The 15,430-nt window shown below is 36.0% G+C and overlaps 1 protein-coding gene across 1 annotated transcript; it reads left to right on the top strand.

The window, feature by feature from the left end:
• The first annotated feature begins 2,538 nt into the window (after nucleotides 1-2,538).
• UBA3 (ubiquitin-like modifier activating enzyme 3) lies at nucleotides 2,539-14,991 on the top strand. Its single transcript, XM_009703842.1, has 16 exons — nucleotides 2,539-2,659; nucleotides 3,640-3,720; nucleotides 7,095-7,177; nucleotides 7,730-7,810; nucleotides 7,917-7,960; nucleotides 8,259-8,323; nucleotides 9,170-9,325; nucleotides 9,447-9,549; nucleotides 10,047-10,160; nucleotides 11,637-11,690; nucleotides 12,159-12,195; nucleotides 12,275-12,356; nucleotides 13,287-13,387; nucleotides 13,527-13,590; nucleotides 13,700-13,754; nucleotides 14,215-14,991. The coding sequence occupies exons 1-16, from the start codon at nucleotides 2,540-2,542 to the stop codon at nucleotides 14,301-14,303; spliced, it is 1,329 nt and encodes a 442-aa protein (XP_009702144.1). The 5' UTR covers nucleotide 2,539; the 3' UTR covers nucleotides 14,304-14,991.
• Nucleotides 14,992-15,430: the final 439 nt, after the last annotated feature.

Below are 15,430 nucleotides of genomic sequence, written 5' to 3'. Positions count from 1 at the left end.
GGTGTGCTGGAGAGCTTTGTGACAGGAGTGCAAAAAGCTGCCTTGCCAGTCAGGGACCTGGGGAGGGCCTCTAGGCTAGAAGCAGGTGACTAAATTGTGGCTGAAAATTAAAAATTCGGGCTACGGAACAGTTGCGTGTGCTTATTAAACCCCTAAATTCTATGCATCTGTCTTAACGGCCTTGAAAACTAATATTCAGAAATTTTTTAACCTCATCTGCTTCCATCTCTTAACTATTCCATTCCATCTGCTTGTGTCCCTCTTCCCAGAGATCACAAAGCAGACCTGCCTGCCTGAGCAGTGGGCTCACAGGCAGTGCATGTGTGTGTTGGGGTGAGGGTTACAAAAATCCTTGGGCATGTTGGATGTGGTGGGGGGGTGCATGCCAAGTCCCTCAAAAGCATGGAGCTTTGGAGTTGTGAAGGTGGCAGGAAAAGTCTGGACCTAAAGCAGCATAAGGAATGTAGTGCTCTGATATTTTAAATAAAATTTAAAATTGAAGTAATTTAATGAAATAAATAAGAATTTTGTTAAACTGTCATAATGCAGATACCTGGTAACGCTGTAACAAACAACATACACAAAAAAAGTTAAACCCCCCCCCTCCCCTCTGAAGTTAAACAAAATCTCGGGTTGAGTTACTGATGTTTTTCAGATCTCCACAATGTCCAACCCTGTGAAAAAACAAACTGTAGTATCGCAAAATTGAAATTGGATCTCACCATTTTATCACTTGTAAAGGAAAACACGCATCTAAACAGAAAAGGAGTACTGCTGCTTAATGGCTGTTTATATGGACAATATAAAAGGATAAAAGAAGTTGTTCTTAATGTCACCAAGCATAGCTTCTGCACTTGTTTCCGGAAAAGTTAAAAAATTATAAAGTAATCAATAGAAGCAATTATTGTGATGTATGTTGACCCGGTTTATTTGCTTAAGTCAGTGCTTAATGCACATCCTGAAAACTGGTATACAACAGACGAGCCCAGGGCTCGGCAGAGGTAGTGTTGATTTATTCACACAATTTCCCATTAGATGAAATATGTGTATTTTCACATTATTGTGAAAACTGGGGGAGGTACCAAAGTGCAAGTCAGAGGTCAAAAAACCCTTATGAATTCAAATAAATTTTGCAGATCTTATTTAACTGCTAATACAGTAACTAACTTACCTAAAGTCAGCGATTTACTAGGAATGAGTTCAGTCTGCAATCAAAATATAGGCAAATTATGATGTATGTATTCCTGCAGTTTGGTGAAGCTTTTCCCCATTACAGAAAATATTTTGCAAAATTAATTGCCCATAAGTTAAAGTTACTACGGACGTACTGTGTTGTCCATCTTCTGAATTCTGTGAGGATAAAGGCATTTGCTGTCTAGATGTTTTCACCACATTTTCCTTTTATTTTGGGATGAGTCACCAGGAAGTAATAATAAATTCTAAACATTACCCAACAGTTATTGATACAAGCATTCTTCATATTACTTCATAGGAGGAAGCAAATAACACTCCTTATCAATGATGACACAACCTTTCATTCTTGGGATTGGCAAAGCTCTTTCATAACGAGCTTAGTTTTGTATTAACGTGGGACATAATTGTTCATATATATTGAGTGGAGGTCCTATTTAAAAAGGGAAGTGCGCTCTGTTAAGGAAGGGCTTGTTCTGGGTAGATGATGATCTTACATTAGAAAATTACTTCAGAGAGCTGATTCTGAACTATTCCAGTAAGTCTCTTAGCAGTTTAAATTTATACTTGTGTACTACTAAAAGTGACCTGCAAAAGCAGAAAAAGGGTAGTGCAGTATTTGATGTTAAATTCTATCTTGAAAATTTAAAAGAAGCTAACTACTAACATTCCTTTTTTCAAGTGAGAGTGCTACCGCTGACAGGCTTGGGAGATGACTGAAACATGGGAGTGTTCTAAATTTCGTAGTACCAATTGAGACTGAAGAACATTCAAGATTTGTATTTTTTTTAACACTTGTTTAAATAAACTACTATGAAGATTCAGAGGATGATGTTGGGGCATGTTAATGTGATTTATTCAATGCCTCACAATTGCAGTTACATACTAATTCTAAACATGATTTATGAACTTAAAATATCTGTCAAAAAAAGGATACAAGACTTGACTCTGATGAAAAAAACCATCACTCTCAAAATCTAAAGGGACAACCTCTTTTTCTTTGTCCTTTAAATATGAGGGAAGTAAGAGCAAAAAGGCTAGACCCTTTTTTCACTTCAGGTCAACTTTTACTAGTAACAGCTAAATCGGTGGGATTTATTGAAATGCCTGGGTTTTTTTTCCCTTCTATGCATATTTGTATTACCGGTTTTTAGTTCCACAAATAAAACCCACTCATGCAAATGTTCGTGCACATAACTTACATACCTAAATAATATGCAGATGCATTTGTATGAATGGTCAATAATTTAGGTATTTTTAAGATATATAAAGGAAAAAAAAAACACGTTTTGGAGGTGTGGCTTTTTCTCTATGGTTTTGCAGCTGAATTTACTGTGTTCTGTGCAGAATGGCTGTTGATGGTGGGTGTGGGGACACTGGAGACTGGGAAGGTCGCTGGAACCATGTAAAGAAGTTCCTCGAGCGATCTGGACCATTCACACATCCTGATTTCGAGCCAGGCACTCAAGTGAGAACCACTTACTTTAAATAAAAAATTTGTAGAGTGTGTTGCAAACCAATGTAAACAGTTTCATTAATTGACCGCCAGCAGTGTATGAATTCTAAAACTGCATGAAAAGCTTATATTTTAAGAATATGAACATAATGATTCTAGAAGAACATACTGTATTCTTTTTATAAGGTTGTATTTCTAAATTGTATACTGTCAACTACAAGCTTGCTGTCATGTATATAAATGTATAACAACATAAGGATTATGCTCTGTCTTTGAGTTCCACATGAGAAATAGCAGCATTTGTCTCTCCATTTTAAAGCAATTAGATACAGTAAGGAATTTCTTGTACTTAAAGAAGGAATTAAAGTTAATGTGAGTACTTAGAGAATTGGGAAAGATGTTTAGTAGGGAAAAGCAAAAATTAGACTGTTCTAATTTTTTCTTCTGCTTTCCTTATTTGGTACATTTTGTTTCAGAGCTTAGAGTTGAATGTATTTTACTGTTACCTTTTTAATATACTCTTCCATTATTTACTAGTTTGAGGCTGGGGTCTAGTAGGACAGTTTACAGAAAGCAGTTACGTAGTTAAAAATTTCAAATCTTTTTGGCCAGCAATGTTGTCTGTTTAGACTTTGTATTATATAGCAGTAAAAGTTTTGGAGGAAGAAAACATTGTCTCCTGAAACAGAATAATAATAATCGTGGACCTTGATTTTTATGGTCAAAATTAACGTAAAGAGAATACTGATATCAACAAAGGTCTTACTTTTCTGCAGGTTGGGATATAGGAACTGTATGAACTCAACTACTGATTAAAGTCCGATATGTAATTACTCCCGCAAACACAAACTGTTTTATTGATCTAAGTTGTTTTATGTGAAACTTATTAGGCACAATTTACAGTAACAAATTTATAAGTGTTATGAAGCAAAGGACAAATTATACTTTTTCCTATTTAGTGTATTAATTTTTTTGTTTTATATTTTCTGCAGGCTCTTGATTTTTTGTTAAGCACATGTAAAGTACTAGTTATTGGAGCAGGAGGATTAGGATGCGAACTCCTGAAAAACCTGGTAATTACTCAGTTTTCACCCTGTGCTTCTTAGAGTCTTCTTTTTTTCTTTGAGGAAACGATCTTTTCTACTTTGCTAATTTGGCATTTTTGATTGTATATAGCTACTAAATTTCTAAATTCTAATCAAAATGTATAAAATACATGACAATACAGACAATAAACTTGAAGAATGCTTGAAAGGTGGTAGTCTAATATGTTGCATGTTATTTGCATGTCATTTGTTGCACGTTTATCAAAGCTTGTCATGAGGGACAACATGGTGCTGTTTATGAAGTGTAGACAAAAGTTCACTGGCAGCCTTAGATATGGTCTAATGTTGGTAATTTTCCCTAATTACCAGATCTAGGAAAATGAAGTAAACTAAGAACAAATCATGCTCATGATACAAGAAAACTTGTTTGGAATTCAGTGGCTAAAATGTATCTTTTCAGATGAAAAGTGATACTTTAAACTGCCATAAGTAGCTAGCACAAAGTTTAGTATTAACAGTTGAAATTTGATTTAATTTCAGTTTATTTTACATGTTTGGATTAATTCGAAGTGAGGTTAGAATTGCTGGAATTATCTATGTTCTTTCATAGTGAAATTAGCAGAGCCAGACTTACTGTGTCTATGGTGACCTTCGTGTCCGTGGAATCTGTTTGGCCTTCCCGCGTGGTGGCTCTCAGGTTTTCCAGTTCCTCAAGATCCGTAAATCGGAGCTTGTTGGCGGAACCTGAACACTCCCTCAGAGTTGCATCTATATTGCTGAATTCAGCCTATGTAATGGCAGCTTTATTGAGGCAGACCAATGCACACTATCCTGTATGGAAATGGCTAAGGAGGAATAGGTAATAGTGTAAGAAGAAGGAAGGAATATTACAGCACTTCCCTGGTGTACAGATTACCAGAAGGTATTCTGTAGTTTTCGTGATACGGTGTTAGTTTCTAATGGAATCTCTCGCTATGTGTTCTGAAAAACAATTTTAAAGTGTTTAAAATGCTGTCTTGGGATCATGTGCTGTCAGATATTTACCCAATAAATGTGTATTATCCTATTAATGTGTTTTTTATCCTCACATAAGCTCATATTTATCATAGTGTATCACTGTTACCATCTTGTTTGAGTTTGGTATTTTAGACTAATACTGTAATTTTCTATGCTTCTATTTAATTATTAGAATTTCTGTCCTTATGGATTCTATGGAAAATTTATGGATTGATGTAATAACTTATTATGAAATAACTTTTTTCCTTAATTTATACCAACACTTATGCATGCACATTACTATATGCATGTGTACTTTACTATATAATTTATGTACTGCTATTTCAGTATTGCCACAGGTTACCTCCAAGCTTGAGATACTTGATAAATCAATAGCCTCATTTAAAGCCAGGCATTCCAGATGCATTAATTCAGGGGGTTTACAGTTCCAGCACTTGTGTATACTCTTGCTCTGGTTGCTGGTTTGTTACTGCAATGCTTAAGCAAGATTTTACTTGAAGAAACTATGACAGCTCCAAGGCAGTTTTCTTTCTCTGGGAATTTAGTGCTGGTGAATTTAACCTCTGCCCAGAGCTACTGTTTTATGGGTTCACTGGGATGTAACAAATTCAATCTGTCCATAGCTCGTTGAGAGGGAGGATTTGTATAGGATAAGGGACTTCCTGAGTCTGCTGTGTGTGCTCAGTTCCCATCTCTTCAAAAAGGTTTTAAATTGTCATGATTTATTTTTATCATTTTTGGAAAGGTAAGCTTATAAGTAAATGTAGATTCTGTTCACATGTATTCATGTCTTTGGGACAATGAATATAAATTCCATAAAGACTCCAGCCTGTATGTTTGTGATGTCCCAGGCTCGCTCTTCACTTTAGCAGGCTCTCCCAGTCTGCTTTAATAATGTTGAACAAAAGCTGAACATTTATCAATGAAACAAAATGATTGTTCAGCACCAAGGGTATCCAATGATATACAGAAATTCTTTCTGCTTTTCTTACAGAAATTAATTTCTATTCTGAAAGACTTTAGTCATGTTGTTCATTTGTTTAATCGGTTTCCCGATGCAGCATTTTCAATACTTACTATGTATGAGATGGCTCTGTTTATTCAGAAAATGTAAAATGAAAAGCTTGTAGGTCTTTATATATAACAAGATTCTTAAAGGAAAAAACGTAGGATATGGGACTTAAATTTTTTTGGAGTCACTTCAGAACATCACAACACATTTCCTTCCTCCAAACCAAGTGGTTTACAGCATTTATTTTCCTTTAACCACAATTCTCATTGTTTCTTTCTAAATACCAGGATTTTGGCAGAGCAGTAATGGAAGAACATAGGGAAAGTAAGGCTAAGTGTCCAGCGGAGCCATTCTACCCCAAATACCAATGAGATTTTTATCAAGAATAACACAAGCCCTCCAGAAAAATCCAGTGTCGCAAGTTTGCTCCTATCTACCTGACTGCCTGGTTATACCCTTTGGGCAGGACACAGCTCCTGAACAAACTCTTATCTCACCTATCATTTTTTGGTGGGCTTGACTTGATTGCACTATTGCAGAGGTCACTTATTAGCTCTTCTCCCTCTGTTACACCCCCTGTCCTGAGCCTTTGCTCTGTTATGGCCGATGGCACTCCCAAGGTAGCCATGAAAACAAAGAAACAATTCACATTGTGCATGACAGATGTTATTATTTTATCAGATCAGGCCCATGATACAGTTTTAAGACAGTTTTACTTTACAGTTATTTGCCAAATCTAGCGATGGCCTGCATGCAAACAGAGATCAGGCAGAACTTCTTTCAGAGTTTCGCCATGTTCACAGATAGTGAGGTGACGCTGCATTGAATGCAGTGAGGAACGCTGGCTTATTTTGAATGGTGATTTGAGGTTGGATATGCCAGACTCATTTAGGCCAACTGTGAAAATGGTGAACGTTCAAAAACGTAAAATTGTAGAGGAATTAAACTCTGTTTTTCTATTCCTCCCAAGCAAGGAAGTGATTGTGGTATTTCTTCAAATTCTGCATTTTTTTCCCGAATGAACGCTTTTGATTTACTCCAGTTACAAGGGAATACTGTAAATTCCCCTTGTAGATCAGCCTACTCTTGTCGTCCCTGTGTTATGACTAGGTAGGCTAAAGGAATGTTGCATTCAGTAGAGCATTGTATTTGTTGAAATGTTACTAATTTCGTCTGTGTAAGTATCAGCATTAGCAATCCGACAAAGAACATTCTTTTAACAAAGAATGACCATATACCTGTCTGCACAGGGAATAAAGAGCAAATATGTTTGTTCCTTCAAAGATAGCTTTTTTTGGCAAGTGGAATGAATTCTGGAGCATTGTAAGCATTTCATTTCCTGTTAAATGTAGTTGACTATCTCTTTTCACAGGCACTGTCCGGCTTTAGACAGATCCATGTTATTGACATGGATACTATAGATGTTTCTAATCTTAACCGACAGTTTCTGTTTCGGTAAGTGGTATTTTCACGATTTGACTTTTGTTTTTTTTAAATGTATCTAAACAAAATATGTGAATATGGTCATTATTTTGGTTGAACAAGACGTCATTAAAGATGACTGAACTTTCATATCACAATAGTACTCATAACTAAATGTTGTGTGTGATTCCTTCTTGTTTTGAGACCTGTGGTGTCATAGTTTGAGTGTGAAAAAAATTAACATACATTCCTTACTATTCAAATAATGACTAATGAAAAAGGTGACACCAAAGAACAATGCATAGAGATTGAGATGTCAATTTTTCTGGTACCCTTTTCTTCCAAGCAAAATGAAAAATGGTTGGATTTTTTTATTTGGTGCTGATAACTGTAGTTCCATGGACGTATTTCGATAACTCTGGGGCTGTCTTATCTGATGGTTGACAGGGATGCCTTAATATTATCCGTATCAGTAAATTGTCCTATAGCAACAGTCACTTAATTCAGTATTGCAATGCATAGAGTCTGGAAAGATTGTATCTACTAAAATAATGCATTTGACATTGCTTGGGGTTTTTTTCCCAGACCGAAGGATGTTGGGCGACCAAAAGCAGAAGTTGCAGCAGAATTCCTAAACAGCCGCATTCCCAACTGTGCTGTCGTAGCGTATCCTTTTATAGAGAAGTAGTAGCCCTGAAGGCTTAAAAAAACCTAGAAAACTCTGTAGGTGGTAAGACTATCTAAAGTATTCCTTTACTGGGCTTACATTCAGATATTTTAAAAAGATTCAAGACATGGATGAAAGCTTCTATCGACGTAAGTGGTATTTGTTTGCCTGCCAAACACCCACTGGTGCTTTAGTGGAACCTTGCAGTTGCTGCTGCTCACTGCTTTTCCTGGTAGTTAGATTGCTAATTATTTTAGTCTTCTACAGTATGCTGGAAGCAGAAGTAACGAATAGACAAAACTTAATTGCATCTGTCATATAGGTAATCTAGGGGAGACAGCTGAACTACAGTCCGTTCCTCTGGACTGTTATGGACAGAATACTTTGCTTGTCTTAAGAAGTATGCATTAGTGTAGACTTTAAATAATGTTTTTTTCCCCCCCCTAGAGTTTCATATTATTGTTTGTGGCCTGGACTCTATAATTGCAAGAAGATGGATAAATGGCATGCTGGTAAAGTTTTCAGTCCTTTTAAAGCCTTGTTATTGCTTGAGTATAGATAACTAAAATTGAACAGATTTGTGTAGAACATGTCATTAAAATGAAATGAAGGCTGTTGAAACGCACAGCTTTCTGTATCTATTTCTGTTTTCTTCTTTCTTTTTGTGAACAGGATAAAATGCATGCTCTCTTACCTGCCTTTTTCTTGAGGAGTGTTAGCCAACATTTGTGCAGTGCCCTGCAGGGGTAATTTCAAAGTTAGATTACGTTGTTTGTGGCCCTTGTGCAATCAGCTTTTGAAAATTGTGAGAAGGAAAGTTTCACAGCCTCTCTGGATGCTCCTGTTGTGAATGTTTTTTTCATTAGCCAAACAGTACTTATCATGCTGCAACTTGTAAATGTCATTTTTTGGAGCCCTGCTGCTACAAAGTGGTAGAAAGCTGGTCATTGAACTAGGTAGTTTTATCATTGTGAATTTGTTTATAAAAATAATGATACTGAGTATTTACCAGTATTTAAAAAAAACCCAAACACCCAAAACAACAAACCAAGAATCAAAATCCCAAATCCTTCAAACCAACCAACCATTTGTTCTGGTATACAGTAAGGAAATAATAGCATTTATCAGGGGGGTAAGGGGAGGAGGAGGTGGAGGGTGAAGGTGGTAGATGAAGTCCTGTGCACTGACAAATAAGTAGTGTCTTGTACACTATGTACTCTTAAAATATATTGTATATTAAGCATTCAATCTTGTGGTGTACCATTAAGAATAACATTTTTAGGATTTTTTTTCTTCTGCAACTTGTTTAAAAAAACCCAAACCAAACAAAACCCCACACCCCATCCTTTATTTGTTAGATGTCATTTTTACATTATGAAGATGGTGTACTGGATCCGAGTTCCATCATACCTTTAATAGATGGAGGGACAGAAGGTTTCAAAGGAAACGTTCGTGTGATTATTCCTGGTATGACAGCATGTGTTGAATGCACGCTTGAGCTTTATCCACCACAGGTAATTGCAATGAGTGATACTTCCTTTTTTTATATTCTTCTGATGTGCTTGTTTGTTTTCCTAGTACTATACATAATGTATTACATGCTTGCTTCTGGTTTTCTTCCCCTGCCCACACCAGGTCAATTTTCCCATGTGTACTATTGCATCTATGCCCAGACTACCAGAGCATTGTATTGAGTATGTCAGGATATTGCAGTGGCCAAAGGAGCAACCTTTTGGAGGTAATTAGTATATTGCACTAGTGCTAAACTGACATTTCTCCTTTTAGTAATTTGTTTTGAGTTAGATATACACAGCTACTTTTAAAAAAAGAATCCTACCTTTTAAACTTACGTGGCTCATTGTCATATTGAATTTAAGCCTCTTCTGAGCTGATGATGGATTTTCTCTTCTCGGACTTGCTCCTCAGTTCCATATTTGAGAGAGAGAAACACACGAACAGACTGCACAATGTCTTTCCTGACTCAAAATGTAACCTGTAACAGCTCTATAAATTTGTGAAGTTAAGATAGTTTGTATATGGAATGTGTTAGAACTTAGGATGTTTGTAGAAATGATATTTTGATTAATTAAAGCATCAAGTTTTAGTAACTTAATGGGGTATTTGTTTTAATCCAAATTAAAAAAAAAAGGATTTTTTTAAAGACAAAAAGAACGCTGTATTTCTGAAGAACTCGTATACCTATAACTTATCTGTAAATTCTTAACTTTACTGTAGAAGGTGTTGTATTGGATGGAGATGACCCTGAACATATACAATGGATTTACCAGAAGTCTTTAGAAAGAGCATCACAATTTAATATTAAAGGTGTTACATACAGACTCACCCAAGGTAAGTGTATGGCATTTCACTAAGTTTGTGGCATTTGCAGTTAGGCTGGATTGGCAATGTGTATTTGTTATGACTAAGCTGGCAGCTCTGCTGAGAAAGAAATAGATCTTTTCTGCCTTAACATCTTAAAACAGAAACAAGCAGCTTGTTTCCTGTGCCAGCACAAATATTTTTGTGATGAATCAGATGTTTAGGCATTCATGAAGAATCAGAGGAACTTATCTGGGACAAAACTGAACATTCTTTTTGCCATTTTATTTTTAACCTGGAGCAGCTCCACAGTTTACACTACACTGTGACCACTTTTGCTGGGTCAAAGAGTAAGAACAAAAGAACGTGATTGCCTCTTTTAGGAACAGCAACACTTGATGCCAGTTTAGGCTGGTTAAGACTATAGGATCTGTTCTTTACTGCTGTCTATGCCTCTGTTCACAGGCTAGTGCAGAATGCTGCCGCTCATTTAATCAGCATTTTAAACGCTAACCAGATAGAAAAGGAGTGGAGAGTCTCATACAGAATCTCCAGAATTTTTGGTAACTTCTATCTATTTGTTGACTTGTAGTACTGAGAATGCATTTGCAATGCTGGGCTTGAAATGCCACACTTGAACCTCAGTGTGTGCCTTTCTGTCAAAAAAGGGCGAATGATTCCTTGTATATCTTCCTCAGATTCCACCTAGTGTATTGCAGATAGTCTTTTTCTTTGCAGCAGTTTATACTGGCTTCTCTAGTAGTATTTTTTTGGTACAGACAAATGTGAACTCCAGTTATGAAATATAATTATGTACATGCAAATGGCTGCACAGTTTTCAGCATTTGAAGATGGCTTCATTATAAAGTACGTAGCAGAAAGAAGGCAAAGATAAAAGTTTTATGGATGTCTTCTCAGGTATGAAGGGATACAAGTCAACAATGAGAAGCCAGAGGAACTTCAGATTACTTAGGAATTTGCTGTCTTTTTGGCAGGCGTGAAAAAAGAATGAACCTCCTTGTTCTCGATGTACAAACTTGTATGCATGGGAAATCTTGCTTTATATTGGTGTATGTGCTATGCTGTTTGACTGGATGGGCTGAGTAAGAAGAGTTGGATGAAGATGCCAATACAGTTTGGCAAGCCTGTTCTTGCAGAAGGAATACCAAAACCAAATAGCTTTCCTTTATGCATTTCTACAGTTAAACAGGAGTAGAACTGAGTTTTAAATTAATTTTCAGTGCTAAATACAGACTACTTGGTTTTAGAATTTGTTCAATAGTTCTCTTTGTGTGATACCTTCTTTTCCTCAAGATGCTTGATCCATTCCTAAAATAAAAAAATGCTGAAGTACATGAGCAGCATGCCATTATACCTTACTGTTATAGAAATTCCTGGAAAGTTTAAAGTACCTTTGGGTACACCCTTCTGTAATTATTCTGACTAAAAGTTGTCTCTCAGTATAGTTTCTTGGAAAATAGAAAGCTGTATGTTTTGTTTTTTCAGGGGTGGTTAAACGAATTATTCCAGCAGTAGCTTCTACAAATGCAGTAATTGCAGGTATGCTAAAAGAACTCATTTCACTTCTGCTTTACAGACTTCAGAGTTTTGTAAGGCAATAGATTGGAATTGAGAACTCTGGGAGGATAACAGTAATTTTTAAATGGGTCTGATTTATTCTTACAGTCTCATTTCCGTTTTCTATAGAGAAACTGCATGTGAGTGTATAAATTTTAAGCTCGTGTATGACTGTGGGAGTGAGCAAAAGCATTTGAGACTGGGAAAAAAAATAATTGGAAAACATGGTATATAAGCTTAACAGAGTCTCAGATTAGTGCTGAATCTGTGGTGTTAATGCACAGAACTACCAGCTACCTTCAGATGTTTTATTTTTCTCTTTAGAAATTATTATACTTTTTTTTTTTTGTCACTACTTCTTTGGTACGACTCTGTGCACTAATGTCTGCATGTTCTGAGGTAGAGCTAGAAAGTGAAGAAATGATTTTTTTTTTTTTTTTCTCATTCCAGCTGTTTGTGCCACTGAAGTTTTTAAAATAGCCACAAGGTATTTAATTTCTTATTAATAACATGTATGATTTCCAACATCATGACATGTATTAACACTAACATATTTGTCATTACAGTGCATACATTCCTCTTAACAACTACTTGGTGTTTAATGATGCAGATGGATTATACACGTACACATTTGAAGCTGAAAGAAAGGTTAGTGCCATTAAAGGTTTGCAGGGTTCTTTCCTTGATTTTTTTATTGAACTTAGGCAGTTTGTGTGTATTTCTGGAACCCGATATTGAATCTCTTGGCCCCTAGCACTGAATAATGGTATTTCTGAAGTTTTAAAAGCGGAAACTACCATGTTACTACTCTGCTACTTCTCCAGAGTATTGTTTTTAGCATGTAGGAATTTCTTTTTTTTAAAACTTCTGTGGTTTTGGAGTCTAATAGTGATGACAGTGGCGGTCTGTCCATGTAGAGTAGCAGGACTGTTTACCTCCAGATCAACAGATGTTATATTTGATGTCCTGGTAATGAAACCTTTTTGTCTACCCATCAGTTTACCAAAAACTGTTGCATAGCATATGTAATGGTGTATTTAATTTTTGCCTGTTTAGTCGAAGTTTCTTAATGTTTGGAAAAGTAGCTTCTGGTATAGGAGGGTTCTTCAGACACCTATTTCTGTGATGTCTGCTGGTGCAACATTGGTATCTCAACTGTTTCTGCTATGCTACCTGCAGAGGAACACAGTACTTGACTTTTTTGAAAGTGAATTCTGAAGATTTCCCCTGTAATACAGGAAATGTGGTTTACAAGATAAGATACGCAATCTGAAGACTCATAAGAAAATCTTCTCAAAAAAAGGTTATGACAACAATGGATTTGAAAGTTTGTAGTACTAAATTTTATGTCAGATGAAATTTGTAGTTGATACTTAGCTGCTGTTGGGAACCAGTCAAACAGTGACAGACTTCATGAGGAACTGGGTTTTGTCATTAATATTTGCAACAATATTCATATTTCTGGAGATAAATCTTTTAAAAAAACCCCACAAACACATGAATAGTTTTGAGATCTTATTAGCTGCGTTTTTAAAATCATATTTAACATAACATGCATTCTTGTGCTACTTTGCTTAGGAGAACTGTCCAGCCTGCAGCCAACTTCCCCAAAACATAGAGATTTCCCCATCAGCTAAATTGCAGGAGATCTTGGATTACTTGACAAATAATGCTTCATTGTAAGTGTGCATCTATTGTTCTTGTGTTCTTATTTGATAATTTTTGGTAGTTTAGTGTTTCAAAAAGGTAATTTCTGAATGTTTTTTTTACCTGATTGTGTTTTTGTTTTGTTTTGTTTTTTAAATGTTTTATATATAGGCAAATGAAATCTCCTGCAATCACAGCAACTATGTATGGGGGAAATAAAACACTTTATTTACAGGTAATCTGAACATACATAATTGTCTTTAATAATGTTAATTTATCTATATTTACTTTCCTGAATTTGAAAGGAAATGTTTTGACTTTTTTTTTTCCCCTTTTTTTTGCAGACAGTAGCTTCAATTGAAGAACGAACAAGGCCAAATCTTTCCAAGACACTAAAAGGTATAATGCAGTTGTCACATGTAGATTTTCAAGATACTCCTCTAAACAGAAAGTCAATCAGTTTCATCCCTCTGTATGGCATGTTTAGCTTTATTTTGCACTATGCAGTAGAATGTGTTTCATTATCCTTGTAGGTGCAATATACTTTTCGCAGATTGCTCAGGGATGAGCTTTGAATTGCTTAAATGTCAAGTGTGGGCAGATGCAGAGAAAAACATTGCAACAAAGTAAGCCGATAACTGATGTAAATGAAACATACTTCAATAGTGGCTTATATATTTCTTGATAAGGTCTGTTAGTTTCCTGATTGAATTAGATGAATATTAGTTTACCTAATGAGCTGTTTGCAGCTTTATTTCATTGTATTTATGGTTTGTGCGAATGGCATAACTTTTTTTTTTTTTAATTAAAGTACAAACCACATGGGTTTGCTGTACTTAAACTTTTCTTTCTGTTTCAGAATTGGGGCTTGTGGATGGCCAGGAACTTGCAGTTGCTGATGTTACTACACCACAGACTATGTTGTTCAAGCTTCACTTTACCACTTAATTTCTTCATAAGTAAACTACATATACAGCGAGAGAAATCTGTACCCACCTTGTAAAACAAACATACTCTGTGGGTGTTAAAGCAACCTGAAATGTTCGTGTTAGTACTAGCGTTGTTGAAGGTTAGGTAATACAAATGAATCACCATATTTCCGAATTTTACGTAGAAGCCAATATTTGGTGGATTATATTTGTATAAATGCTTATTAATGTACAGAACTCTGATGTATAGGAATACACTTTTTCAGTTTTTGTTGTCAATAAGTTAATGCTAATATACTTTCAGACACATGGAAACTTTAAGGTGGCCAAAAGTCTTGTTTGCAACACATGTGAGCACACGTATATGCAAAGAGAAGACCCTTTAAAAGGAACCACAGCTCTCTGGTTTTAAATTGTAGCACTCCTGTATACTTGCTGAGCCACTGTAAAACCAAAAGAGGGTAGTAGATAAAAATGAGCATTTTTCTCTTATTTGGTATTGATCTGATAAAGTTTATGAAAGATGTTAAGTATGGAAGAGATTACTTTGTATACAGACAAACATAAAAGGACAAAATGATCAGCTGTACATGAAAATACGGACATGTCGACTCGCAGTCCCCAAGCAGCCGCTGTGCACAGTATTGCAGGATTATGTTCAAGTCTCACTGGTGCTGTTAAGGTATTTATTAATAAAAGATCATAAATACATCTTAGTTTGTGCCTTATCAGTGGACATTCAAGAACGTTTATAACCTCAGTTAAAAAATCTAGGGCATCATTTGGCTATGTTAGGGAGAGCTTTCTGTAAGCAGTGCCACATACCGCAGTGTGAATTCTCTGATTTTACTTGATGCGTGTCAACTGTGTTTAAACTTTCCATCTTCCAGCCTTCCACTTGAACTCAGTAGTAAAGGTGGGGTATTTTACTGTGGTTTTTAAGCAGATAATTTTTAACAACTGCACGTTTGGAAGGGGTAAAAAAGGCCCCACGTAAGCTGTGGGACTTAAAGCAGCGAGTTGAGGTGCTGAGGTTTAGAGGAGTGTAAGCTTGGTTCGTTATTTGGTTGAGGAGCGGAAGGAAGCGTTAAGAAGCAGGAACTGAAGTTGTCTTTTTAGCCTCTAGTCCGGCGGGGTTGTGACAGG

Source organism: Cariama cristata, unplaced genomic scaffold (genome assembly GCF_000690535.1).
Source record: "Cariama cristata isolate BGI_N322 unplaced genomic scaffold, ASM69053v1 Scaffold9407, whole genome shotgun sequence".
NCBI lineage: Eukaryota > Metazoa > Chordata > Aves > Cariamiformes > Cariamidae > Cariama > Cariama cristata.
This window is presented reverse-complemented; position numbering and strand designations above follow the sequence as displayed.

What these genes read in the sequence shown, in the direction of transcription:
- UBA3 (XM_009703842.1), top strand. Translation starts at nt 2,540, where the DNA reads ATGGCTGTTGATGGTGGGTGTGGGGACACTGGAGACTGGGAAGGTCGC. An exon ending in AACCGACAGTTTCTGTTTCG is followed by an intron (nt 7,178 to 7,729) that starts GTAAGTGGTATT and finishes TTTTTTTCCCAG; the next exon opens with ACCGAAGGATGTTGGGCGAC. An exon ending in GGATGAAAGCTTCTATCGAC is followed by an intron (nt 7,961 to 8,258) that starts GTAAGTGGTATT and finishes TCCCCCCCCTAG; the next exon opens with AGTTTCATATTATTGTTTGT.